Consider the following 13,462-nt stretch of genomic DNA (forward strand, 5'->3'; position numbering starts at 1 on the left):
ACACACACACACACACACACACACACACACAGAGCATCAGGGGATATTAGCTAAAACATCCAACTTATCATAGTTGCTGTCGGGCAGATTACTTTGTATGTATTATGTTTTTTTTTCGTTTTCGACACAGACACACGTGTGTGAGTATTTGTGTGCACACGTTTAACGGTCAAATAAAGTACCTGAATGGACAAAGCTGAGGTACAATGTGACACTGTTCTCTCCAGACTGCAGCTGGTGGCCGTTGAGCAAGGTGTGGGCTTTCTGAGCACTCTCCTCTGACCTGAGGACACAAGATTATGCAATTGAAACTCAGTGTCCCGATTCTGGGGGAAAATATTGGTCAAAGAATAGCCGATCTACAAGCTCACAACATTTTCTGCATTTTTCTGCAAAGAGATTTGGAACATGCCTTCAAAGAAGACATGATGATGGCTTCTATGGAATCAAAAAGACTGAAATCAGTCGTGGCGACTGAGAAATTGTCTCGACGATATGGTCGAGGAGGTTTTGTTTCTAGCAAAAAGGTAACCAATTCAGCAGCAGTAACATTAGCGTTTTCGCTCAGTCAGTTGATTCTTCATAGCCATACGAGTGAAATGGCCTGGATGATTAATTGTCGGTAACGCAAAATAACGCAAGTTACTTTTCACAGAAGGTAATCTTGTAACGTAACAGGATTATTTTTAATGGCAGTAATCCAGTAACCTAACACAGTGACTTTAGAAAGTAATGCTATATCCAACACTGATTATTTAATTTAGGACTCCACGTTAAAATTAGGATACGTTTCATGAATGATCGCCACATCTAAAATTGAACTCCCTACAACCGAAATAGCTCTACCCTATGGAAAAGGGAGGGCCGGCTCATGTCACCATTTACTGATGACATCATGGATCTCCATATATGGGCATATCAGCAAGCGATGTGACACGTTACGTACGTACGTATGTAGGTATATACGTATACCTACATACACCGGTATATATACAGTATATATATATATATGTACAGTATGTGTGTGTGTGTGTTAAAAGCTTAAATGTGTGTGTTAAAAGCTTAAATGTGGAGATACAATGTTTCTGCTCAACAGCTTTTATGTGTCACTGCTGTAAAAGGTAAATAAATGAATATAGCACTTTTATTCCAAAGCGACACTAACTCTGGGGAGACCGGAATCGACCTGGGAACCTCAGCCACTAAGTGAGAACATGACCCACTGCCGCCCCTGTCCAAGTGTCCATACGTACTAGTTACGTACCTGTATGTGACGAAGGCGTAGGGTTTGTGACGGGGCATGATCAGAGCCTCCACCTCCCCCATGTCTTTTAGCGCATCCAGCAGCTGCTCCCGAGTAACACCATTGCCAAGACCACCGTTAGAGACCACCAGACTCTAGAAATCACAAAAAGATAAGAGGGTAATAGTGGAAACAAAAGTATTAATCCCACTATTAGAGATGCTCCGATAATAGGCCAGCGATCACGAGAAAAACAATCGGTGATCGGTATCGGTCCCATCCCAAAAAACCTAATCGGAGAATCCCTACCCACTAAGCTGCTGTTGACAAAAATACTGTGATTATTCTACAAAGTGGGGCCACTTTGAGAACCACTGCTCTTTGTGTCCTAGATTGTTTACATACTGATAGTACAGAGCGTAGACGCTTTCAGATCCATATTTGTCAATAAATGACATTCACCTGCTAGCATTAATACTGTTTATACATTGCAATACAAACACAACCTAACTGTAATAAATCGCATAGCCAGTACGGGGATCGAACCCGCGACTACACAAATACACCCCGTTAGGCTTGAATTAGTCACCAATGACCATTATGTCTACAGACAGACTACTATAGACAACAGAAATATCATGCATTTGCAGCCTGTAAAGGACCTTCACAACTCTGCAGTGATGGGCAAGCTACTTGGAAAATGTAGTAAGCTACACTACCAGTTACTCTCTATTAAATATAGCTCAACTACAACAAAGCTATCCCCAGATAATTATAGCAAGCTACACTATAAGCTACATGGCAAAAGTAGCTAGCTACATGGACACTACTTTTTTTTTTAAATATTTTTTATCAACTTCATGATCAAGTTTCCACCAAACAAATAGCCTAATAGGCAGGCAAAAATGCTGAGTTTGGTTGTTTATTAAAAAACAAACTGGAAACAAGCCCTCTGTCTGGCTTTTGGTGTAAACTTTTTCACATTTACTTGTATTAATGTACCTTGCGGTGTGGCTGATTCATGTGTTCAGTGTTGGGAAAGTTCTTTTTTTTATTAACTATAGTTCAGTTCACAGTTAATTTTTTTTAAAGGAACTAATTCAGTTCATAATTCAACATTTTGAACTAAAGTTCATGGTTCCAAAAAATGAACGATTTTAGTTATTTTTTGTTCTTTTTTTATTTTATTATTATTGCCACAGCCTAGCCATTTGCGCACCAGCTGAGAGACAGGGATTTAGACTAGAGAATGCGGGTGGTCTGTTTGTTTGTGTCAGACTCTTCTTATCTAAACCAACCAATCATGGATTTCTTTCCAGGGATTTTTCCCCCCACAAAACTTTATTTAACAGTAAATTTGTAACTTTGTAGCTTTTGTTGAAAGCTACGTCACTACTTGGGTCTAAAAATAGCTACACTACAAAAAACGCTACTTGGTTCAAAAGGAGTGAAGCTACCATCAAGCTACTGATAAATGTAGTAAGCTATGTAGCTTCGCTACTTGTAGCTAGCTACTGCCCAACACTGCAACTCTGACTGTACAAATGCACATTGCACACTAATTAAGATTGTGTTTATGATAATTTATATAAATAGATATCTCTTTCTCTCTCTGACATGCTGAGTTTTGGAAACGCCAGATGAGTGTTTAAACTGTTGTCCAGCATGTATGTTTTTACCTTGGTGGGTTGAGACAATGTACTGATGCCCTCGTGTTTCAGTAAAATAAGACTCGTTTTAATTTGTTTTCGGAGGAGTTTCTTCTCCTCTTTACTCCTCCTGACAACAACACACTGCACGTTCTCCTCCATGGCAGCCATGGCAGCAGGCACTGTCTAGTGAGCTAATCTAGTGAGCTAATTTAAGGCTTCCGGTGGACGATCTCTTCAAAATAAGAGTACCTCTAGAGTATTGAAAAAAAGTTTAATTTGCACATTAAAACTACAAATTAAGCATTTAAATGATGCTATAAGACACACATTATGTTTCTGTGTAAAAACAAGTAATTAAATAATAATAATAATAATAATAAAGTTATCTAAATGGATAAATGCTCATCACTGGAGTGCATGGACTTTATAAAGTGGACACTGGACAAAAGACGGCTCCGCGAGGCAACTATCTGGACATACCCACGCGTTCGGGGAGATGTCCTCTACCACACCCCACTCTCCGCTAAGCGGGAGAGGTGTAAAATTCACAGCTGGAGCCCTTCTACTGGGGTCAATGCAAAAAAATGTACCGTTTCCGGACCCAGAATGGACACTGGACAAAAGACGGCTCCGCGAGGCAACTATCTGGACATACCCACGCGTCCGGGGAGATGTCCTCTACCACCCCACAGTCTCCGCTAAGCGGGAGAGGTGTAAAATTCACAGCTGGAGCCCTTCTACTGGGGTCAATGCAAAAAAATTACCGTTTCCGGACCCAGAATGGACACTGGACAAAAGACGGCTCCGCGAGGCAACTATCTGGACATACCCACGCGTCCGGGGAGATGTCCTCTACCACCCCACAGTCTCCGCTAAGCGGGAGAGGTGTAAAATTCACAGCAGCAGAGCTTCTACTGTGGTCAATGCAAAAAAATGTACCGTTTCCGGACCCAGAATGGACACTGGACAAAAGACGGCTCCGCGAGGCAACTATCTGGACATACCCACGTGTTCAGGGAGATGTCCTGTACCACACCCTAGTCTCCGCTAAGCGGGAGAGGTGTAAAATTCACAGCTGGAGCCCTTCTACTGGGGTCAATGCAAAAAAATGTACCGTTTCCGGACCCAGAATGGACACTGGACAAAAGACGGCTCCGCGAGGCAACTATCTGGACACACCCACGTGTTCAGGGAGATGTCCTGTACCACACCCCAGTCTCCGCTAAGCGGGAGAGGTGTAAAATTCACAGCTGGAGCCCTTCTACTGGGGTCAATGCAAAAAAATGTACCGTTTCCGGACCCAGAATGGACACTGGACAAAAGACGGCTCCGCGAGGCAACTATCTGGACATACCCACGTGTTCAGGGAGATGTCCTGTACCACACCCCAGTCTTCGCTAAGCGTGAGAGGTGTAAAATTCACAGCTGGAGCCCTTCTACTGGGGTCAATGCAAAGAAATGTACCGTTTCCGGACCCAGAATGGACACTGGACAAAAGACGGCTCCGCGAGGCAACTATCTGGACATACCCACGTGTTCAGGGAGATGTCCTGTACCACACCCCAGTCTCCGCTAAGCGGGAGAGGTGTAAAATTCACAGCTGGAGCCCTTCTACTGGGGTCAATGCAAAAAAATGTACCGTTTCCGGACCCAGAATGGACACTGGACAAAAGACGGCTCCGCGAGGCAACTATCTGGACACACCCACGTGTTCAGGGAGATGTCCTGTACCACACCCCAGTCTCCGCTAAGCGGGAGAGGTGTAAAATTCACAGCTGGAGCCCTTCTACTGGGGTCAATGCAAAAAAATGTACCGTTTCCGGACCCAGAATGGACACTGGACAAAAGACGGCTCCGCGAGGCAACTATCTGGACATACCCACGTGTTCAGGGAGATGTCCTGTACCACACCCCAGTCTCCGCTAAGCGGGAGAGGTGTAAAATTCACAGCTGGAGCCCTTCTACTGGGGTCAATGCAAAAAAATGTACCGTTTCCGGACCCAGAATGGACACTGGACAAAAGACGGCTCCGCGAGGCAACTATCTGGACATACCCACGCGTCCGGGGAGATGTCCTCTACCACCCCACAGTCTCCGCTAAGCGGGAGAGGTGTAAAATTCACAGCAGCAGAGCTTCTACTGTGGTCAATGCAAAAAAATGTACCGTTTCCGGACCCAGAATGGACACTGGACAAAAGACGGCTCCGCGAGGCAACTATCTGGACACACCCACGTGTTCAGGGAGATGTCCTGTACCACACCCCAGTCTCCGCTAAGCGGGAGAGGTGTAAAATTCACAGCTGGAGCCCTTCTACTGGGGTCAATGCAAAAAAATGTACCGTTTCCGGACCCAGAATGGACACTGGACAAAAGACGGCTCCGCGAGGCAACTATCTGGACATACCCACGCGTCCGGGGAGATGTCCTCTACCACCCCACAGTCTCCGCTAAGCGGGAGAGGTGTAAAATTCACAGCAGCAGAGCTTCTACTGTGGTCAATGCAAAAAAATGTACCGTTTCCGGACCCAGAATGGACACTGGACAAAAGACGGCTCCGCGAGGCAACTATCTGGACACACCCACGTGTTCAGGGAGATGTCCTGTACCACACCCCAGTCTCCGCTAAGCGGGAGAGGTGTAAAATTCACAGCTGGAGCCCTTCTACTGGGGTCAATGCAAAAAAATGTACCGTTTCCGGACCCAGAATGGACACTGGACAAAAGACGGCTCCGCGAGGCAACTATCTGGACATACCCACGCGTCCGGGGAGATGTCCTCTACCACCCCACAGTCTCCGCTAAGCGGGAGAGGTGTAAAATTCACAGCAGCAGAGCTGCAAACACAACACCGATTCAGATTAATAGTGACAGGTCCATAGTGCTTTTAAAAGCCAGTATGCGTATCTTCAATCAAGATAGCATGAGTATGTACTTGTTACGCTGCTGGAGAATAGTGGTAGGAAAGGCAGATAACAAAGATTTAGATTTCTGTACCATAAGGGCATGTAAAAGTAATTTGATGAAACAGGCAAGTCACATTTGCAAACAACAATACATACACAGAGATAAGAGGTATAATTTGGCTATGTACATCTTCAGCACTTTAGTTAATGCCAAAACACTACAACAAACAAGTACAATAGTACAAGCTGCTTGTATTGTACTTGGTAGTAAAAGGAACTCTAGCGTGGTGCAAGCCAGTCTTGACACCATCATGTCTGAGACACAGAAACTAGCGCCATACTTACCTTATACTTGGATCAAGCTATATATTTAGTCATATACTATGTTGCCTCAAGAAGTATAAGTATAGGCCTTAGAATTATAGTACATGGTAATCTAATTAGTATACATAGACTTGTCTTTATACTTTTTCCAGTATGAGCCAAGTACACTAAGTATATTACTCTTAAGTATATATCTGTTGAGTATATACACAAGTAGACTTAAAGTATACTAGTCTTAAGTATATATCTGTTGAGTATATAAAAGTAAACTATAAGTATACTTAGTACACTTTTTGCAGAGTGTCCATTCTGGGTCCGGAAACGGTACATTTCTTTGCATTGACCCCAGCTGTGAATTTTACACCTCTCCCGCTTAGCGAAGACTGGGGTGTGGTACAGGACATCTCCCTGAACATGTGGGTATGTCCAGATAGTTGCCTTGCGGAGCCGTCTTTTGTCCAGTGTCCATTCTGGGTCCAGAAACGGTACATTTCTTTGCATTGACCCCAGTAGAAGGGCTCCAGCTGTGGATTTTACACCTCTCCCGCTTAGCGAAGACTGGGGTGTGGTAGAGGACATCTCCCCGAACGTGTGGGTATGTCCAGATAGTTGCCTCGCGGAGCCGTCTTTTGTCCAGTGTCCATTCTGGGTCCGGAAACGGTACATTTCTTTGCATTGACCCCAGTAGAAGGGCTCCAGCTGTGAATTTTACACCTCTCCCGCTTAGCGGAGACTGTGGGGTGGTAGAGGACATCTCCCCGAACGCGTGGGTATGTCCAGATAGTTGCCTCGCGGAGCCGTCTTTTGTCCAGTGTCCATTCTGGGTCCAGAAACGGTACATTTCTTTGCATTGACCCCAGTAGAAGGAGTCCAGCTATGAATTTTACACCTCTCCCGCTTAGCGGAGACTGTGGGGTGGTAGAGGACATCTCCCCGAACGCGTGGGTATGTCCAGATAGTTGCCTCGCGGAGCCGTCTTTTGTCCAGTGTCCATTCTGGGTCCAGAAACGGTACATTTCTTTGCATTGACCCCAGTAGAAGGAGTCCAGCTATGAATTTTACACCTCTCCCGCTTAGCGGAGACTGTGGGGTGGTAGAAGACATCTCCCCGAACGCGTGGGTATGTCCAGATAGTTGCCTCGCGGAGCCGTCTTTTGTCCAGTGTCCATTCTGGGTCCGGAAACGGTACATTTCTTTGCATTGACCCCAGTTACCCAGTAGAAGCTCTGCTGCTGTGAATTTTACACCTCTCCCACTTAGCGGAGACTGTGGGGTGGTAGAGGACATCTCCCCGAACGCGTGGGTATGTCCAGATAGTTGCCTCGCAGAGCCGTCTTTTGTCCAGTGTCCACTTTATAAAGTCCATGCACTCCAGTGAATAGCATTTATCCATTTAGATAACTTTTTTATGTTATTTAATTACTTATTTTTACACAGAAACATAATGTGTGTCTTTACAATAACTGTAATGTAATAATAATACTAATAATGTAATGTAATAATTATTTAATTAACGAATTAAATAACCTTATCTTATTCTGAAGGCAACCGGATGTCTTAAATTAGCTAGCTCTCAGACAGGAAGTTCTAAATTAGCTCATAAGACGGAGCCATGGCAGCAGCAGGCAGCTTACTGCGTCCGGGTGCAACACTGCATCTGTGTGGTGTACAGTAGTTTATTGTGTCCGGCTGCAACGGGCTAGGAATGGAGAGTTCCTCGCAAGTTACTTTTTTTTTAAATAAATATAATAGGCCTACAATTTACAAACAATTCAGGTAGAAAAAACACAGCTCAGACAACAAGAAGATAAAATAAACAAAATAGGACAAACAAACAGAAATACAATACAATACCATACAATAACAATACAACAACAATCAGGGTTTTTGGCTATGGGGCCATCGCAGAGTTGTCAATCTAAGATTTGACCCAAAATAAATTGCAATAGTAATTGTTCAAGGTTTTTTATGATCCTTAGGGTCATCCAAATAACATATTAAAAATGGATTATTATATACATTTTGGATCATGGTAAATGCAGGGGTTGAACGTTGGGGTAGCCTACCATTAAAAACCTATAAGGCAAAACTTTCACATTTGAATGCTTGTGTAGCTGTAGCATGTGACAACTAAGGGTTATTCATGATTCTGAATCCATTCCAAGCATTAATTTTGCACGGAAAAACACTCATTGAGCTAAATTAGGCCATAACCACTTGCCCAAATGTGCTAAATTTCTTCACAGGCGTTCTTCAGACTGTGTGGTTCTGTGAATTAGAGCAATCCCAAAAAACCTTTTGGAGAATGCGGGCATCGATCCCGCTACTTCTCGCATGCTAAGCGAGCGCTCTACCATTTGAGCTAATTCCCCGGTGGGGCATTCTAGTCCTCGCTTTTCCCTATATTCCAACGATTATGTCTACTGCAATGAGTAGCTTCAAGTGTTTTTGTTTGTTTTTTTACCTCAAAACGGTCAAGTGACAACAAGAAACAACTCCATTTCAACACTGTAAAACGTCATTGTGTCATATTGAGTATTGCCATTGCCCGTAACTTCAAGCCAACTTCAAGTTGAAAGAGGTCGATTATTTTGTGGGACGGTGGTGCCCTCTAGTAGTGGGCTGGCTATATATTTTCAACAAACGAGGTTTCCATGTGACAGCGACGATGTTTAGGTCAGTAGGCTACTATAGGCGACTGTCTTGCGATATTAGTATCACGCTAACCTGACTCCGCCAGATGGAGCCGCAGTAGAGAGTACACAAGTTCCCCGGTGTACCTGTAACTCAGGTTAGTATCTAGCCCCGCAAGCAGAACCCGAATGTAGTAAAGTTTCTGACACTTTTATGACTTTACTGCATTGGGTCCTGCTTCACGTGGGGCTGTCGCCAGTTACGCACAAACAAATACAATGTAAACACGCCATGAGACGGACTTCTGCGCGCTTTTACCATGTTTATTCATGTATTGACTTACGAATGTGCGAACTATAAGTACCTTACATACCATACCGACACATCTCCTGTGTCGCGGAAGCCGTTAAGTATTTTTAATCCATGATTGATTAAAAATGTCGCTTCTTCCTACCTTGTTTATTGACACCTCATTGTACCGCCTATCTGGCTAGCTAGTGGTGCTATAGCTATGACGGAGCAGATCAAAGGTAGGGACGTAGCCCGCAAAGCCAACCGCACATCGGGAGGCGGTACAATAAACGGTAAATAAACAAGAAGAAATCAAAGCGACATTTTTAATCAAACATGGATTAAAAATACTTAACGGCTTCCGCGACACAGGAGATTTTATCAGAGGTATGTAAGGTACTTATAGTTCGCACATCCGTAATCAAACACAATACAAAGCGCGGTAATAGCGAGCCGATCGAAGAAACGTTGAGTTTTTTATATCCGCGTTCCAACAATCGCATTGGAAAATCTTAGCATGACCAGGGACCCTACGGGTCAGCCCGGTTCGGTTCGGATTGGGCTGACCCAGGGGGTTCCGAGAGGGGCTAGTTAGTATCATGCAGGAAAAAGAGAGAATTCTTGAGAAAAAGCAAGGGAATGGATTCAAGTGTAATTCAGCTTCAAGTAGCCTACAATCCAGCTGGAAGCGATTATTTATCCAAATATTTTCAAAAAGCACCGAAATGTTTCAAAACGTCGTTTCTGAGAATGGCCGTATGGATCACAACTTTCACAAGGTCGCCAGTTCGATCCCCGCTTCAACCAAGGTCCCTAGTTCGATCCTGCTTCGTCCAAAAGTAGCCTTACCCTACACGTACTCATGCTGTGTTTTTTTTAAATGGCAAAAACGAGAAGTCAATTGAAATAAGAGAAATGCATTTTTATTGTCAGGTCATTAACGCACGGGACAAAAAACATTTAATCTACAGATGTGCCTTGTGGGGTTGGAGGGCAGTGGGCACTCCGTTTTTATCTTTACAAACACCTAGGTTTTTATAGAAGGCCTTGAGTAAAGTTGATGTGATAAAAGTGATGCCTCGTGTTATATTGTGCGGACAGCAGCGCAGCGTAAACATCACGTTGGTTAGCTATGGTCTGGTTTTCATTGACTAATAAGATATCATTGGCTAAAATGCGAAGGGGGTCTATTCCATTGGCCTGTTAATGAAGCTAATGAAGCCGGGAGCTCCGTGAATGGTAAATAAATTAAGCTGGATCCCACCCAATGGGGGAACCTTCTGACTAATGACACGGCACCCGTGAATGGTCGGTTAATGAAGCCCTCCTTCCGTGAGTGGTCAATTAATGAAGCCGGGAGCTCCGTGAATGGTAAATAAATAAATTAAGCTGGATCCCACCCAATGGGGGAACCTTCTGACTAATGACACGGCACCCGTGAATGGTCGGTTAATGAAGCCCTCCTTCCGTGAGTGGTCAATTAATGAATTACGAAATTACGTTTTCTGAATGCTCACCACATTCTAGAGGGTAACTGACTGCTCTCTGCTTCACCGCCGAAATAGCTCAGTTGGGAGAGCGTTAGACTGAAGATCTAAAGGTCCCTGGTTCGATCCCGGGTTTCGGCAATTTTGCCCTCTTTCTTTTTTTTCTTTTTTTTAATCCACTTTTTGACCAGAAAATAAAACAATCCATCGGACGGAGAAATGCTATTCACTCCACTCTGCCACATACAGATTTGGAGGAGGAGAGGAGTAGAAACTGCGGATTTGAATTTCGCTACACTTTAGCACACTGAATTTAGTGAACTGATAAATATAAATTGAATGCTGGCCGTGATCAGGTTCCCAAGAAAAGAGGGCCATACTCGCGCACTGTACACTTGCGCAGCTCGCATATTCTCAATCTATATGATCTCACTCAGTCATTCTCAACAACCTTCTCAACCCACTGACATGGGTAAAACATGACATAAAACATGACATTGAATAATTGCATGCTGCGGGGGTGCCCTCTAGTGCCTATCCGACAACAGTCAACAGAGACCACAATCTCCAGGCATTAGTCCGGCAATACAGTCACTCCCGAAATGCGTTGCCGGTTACAAATCACCCATGGCCGGTTACAAATTACCATGCTGCGGGTTACAAATCACCTGTGGTGACCGCGTACGGTTAGGGTTAGGTTAGTGTACTTCAAGTTCAATAACATGTGTGATCACATGTTAAGAGAGCTCTCTTAACATGTGAAAAGTATGTGGCACTGGTGGCGAGGGGGGGTAGATGCCTAAAATCTAGATACTGTGTGTGTGTGTGTGTGTGTGTGTGTGTGTGTGTGTGACTGTGTGTGTGTGTGTGTGTGTGTGTGTGTGTGTGTGTGTGTGTGTGTGTGTGTGATTGTAGAGCATCAGTTCAATTTGACATGTTATGTTACCAAATAGTATCTAGATTTTAGGCATCCAAAATGTGTGCACCTGCGCATGTGTGTGCGTGCCTTTAGGCAATTTTAGTATTTATTTGATAGGCAAGCTGTGACAATCTTGGACTGTATCAGCTGTGTGAGAGACGCTGAGTGTGCAGTACATTACATAGTCTGTTAATGAATAATTTCATGCTGATATGAAATGTGATGAGTACAAGGGATGAAAATAACTTTTTAATGGAATGACATTGGGGGTCAGCACCATGCCACCCTCCAGTTATATTTATGATTATGTTTATGCAGTCAGCAGTGATTAAATTTAATATCCAGCCGGCATGTATGCCACGAAGCAAGTTCACCTCATTCATCCCATACATGGGCTGAATGTTGGAAGTATCATTTACAGATTCTTAATGTGGCTTAATAATAGACTTGAAATAGTTTTATGGCTAAATGGATACTTTTTCCTAATGTCAAGTCATTAGAAAGGGGGATTGAGGGAGGTTGTGAGGGGTGAAGGGTGTTCAAAATCAGCAGCACAACACGTCACATTGTAGATCAGCTTTTTAGCTTAATTAAGTGGTTAATTAGCAATATTACACGAGAGGGTGTGCTTTACCGTCATTAATGGCACGCCTGTGTCAATTGCTGCAGGAACAAGCTGATAGGCGAGTACTGTAAGCAGCACAGAAGTTAACCTTAAAAACCAATGTTGGCCTGGGCCGTGGCTCAGCGGTCCAGACACTAAGACAAAAATCTAAGCTGAAAATCGCTAGCCTATAGACACTTAAGTGCTCCAAGTGTGATTACATCTCCTCACCACCCACGCCTGAAACTACACGGCAGCTACCTCCTCTTGCTTGATGGCCCGGATGGAGGCAGGTATAAAAGATAATTTGTACCTGTTATTTTTAGTGACAGGGGTCTGGCCGGAAGGCATTAATGCATATTCCCGGTTTAGGGGGTGGGAGCTGTCTGCTCTAATTGAAGATGCTTTTTTAAACACCTGTTTGGCTGTTTGTCATATGACTCAGACAGCAACATTTTCTCCCCACAATCTTGCTAGCCCCCTTGACAACCCCGTTAAGGACATTATTATGTCTACCTAGGTTACCATACCAGCAAATGTCAGCAAAGGAAATGACAGACTCAATGAATGCTCTGTAAAACAAAATCATAAGGATTTGTCTACCTGAAACTTGGCTATCTTCCTTAAACAGAAAAGGCGCTGCTGGCTTTTCTTGCACAATATTTCAGTATTGACATCAAATTTCAGACGGTTGTCGATTATGATCCCTAGATATTTGTAGGTGTTTACTAACTCCACTGACTGACCATCTATAATACTACTCTGAGGAGACATCGACGAAAGTCAATACACATGTCTTTGGTCATTGAGTTGTAGAAATGCCTTTTCACACCAAGAGACAAAGTCATCTACAACTGGGCCATGGCTGACCTCACTATCATCCAACAGACTCACAATGACGGAATCATCTGCAAATTGAATGATGTGTCTGTCGGCATGTTGACTTCTACAATCATTAGTGTACAGGATATACAACAATGGGGAAAGAACACAACCTTGGGGTGAATCGGTGGAGGATGTTAATTCACTACTAGACAGATTCACTCTTACCCTCTGGGTTCTATTTGTGAGGAAATCCAGAACCCAACCAATAATACCAGGGTCTAAGCCAAAGTTGTTAACACATTTTTCAACTAGTATGTGTGGTTGAAGGCTGATGAGAAGTCAACAAAAAGCAGCCTAGCATGTTTTTTGCTAACTTCCAGGTGTTTATACAGTAGGTTCAATGAGGTGATGGTAGCATCGGACACCCCTCTCTTCGCCCTGTATATGCAAATTGCAAAGGGTCGAAGCAACGCTCCGTTTTTGGATGTATCTCGTATCACACCCTTTGTATACAACAAGCATACATCAGTGTGTTGCGAAGGTGTGAGTGAGGCCTAAGAGAAATACCAGTGATGTAAATT

The 13,462-nt window shown here is 43.8% G+C and overlaps 1 protein-coding gene across 3 annotated transcripts in view; it reads right to left on the reverse strand.

Annotated features, from left to right (window-relative positions):
* Window positions 1-3,057, reverse strand: part of alkbh8 (alkB homolog 8, tRNA methyltransferase) — a 14,999-nt gene extending 11,942 nt beyond the window's left edge. For all 3 annotated transcript variants that reach the window (XM_080771445.1, XM_080771444.1, XM_080771443.1), the window contains exons 1-3: window positions 2,923-3,057; window positions 1,265-1,398; window positions 183-283 (exon numbers count right to left, since the gene is read on the reverse strand). In XM_080771445.1, coding sequence (XP_080627571.1) covers window positions 183-283; window positions 1,265-1,398; window positions 2,923-3,054 — 367 coding nt within the window. In that variant the 5' untranslated portion in view covers window positions 3,055-3,057. The remainder of the gene's footprint in view (window positions 1-182; window positions 284-1,264; window positions 1,399-2,922) is intronic.
* Window positions 3,058-13,462: the final 10,405 nt, after the last annotated feature.

Source organism: Protomyctophum bolini (genome assembly GCF_963924005.1).
Source record: "Protomyctophum bolini genome assembly, chromosome: 9".
Classification (NCBI taxonomy): domain Eukaryota; kingdom Metazoa; phylum Chordata; class Actinopteri; order Myctophiformes; family Myctophidae; genus Protomyctophum; species Protomyctophum bolini.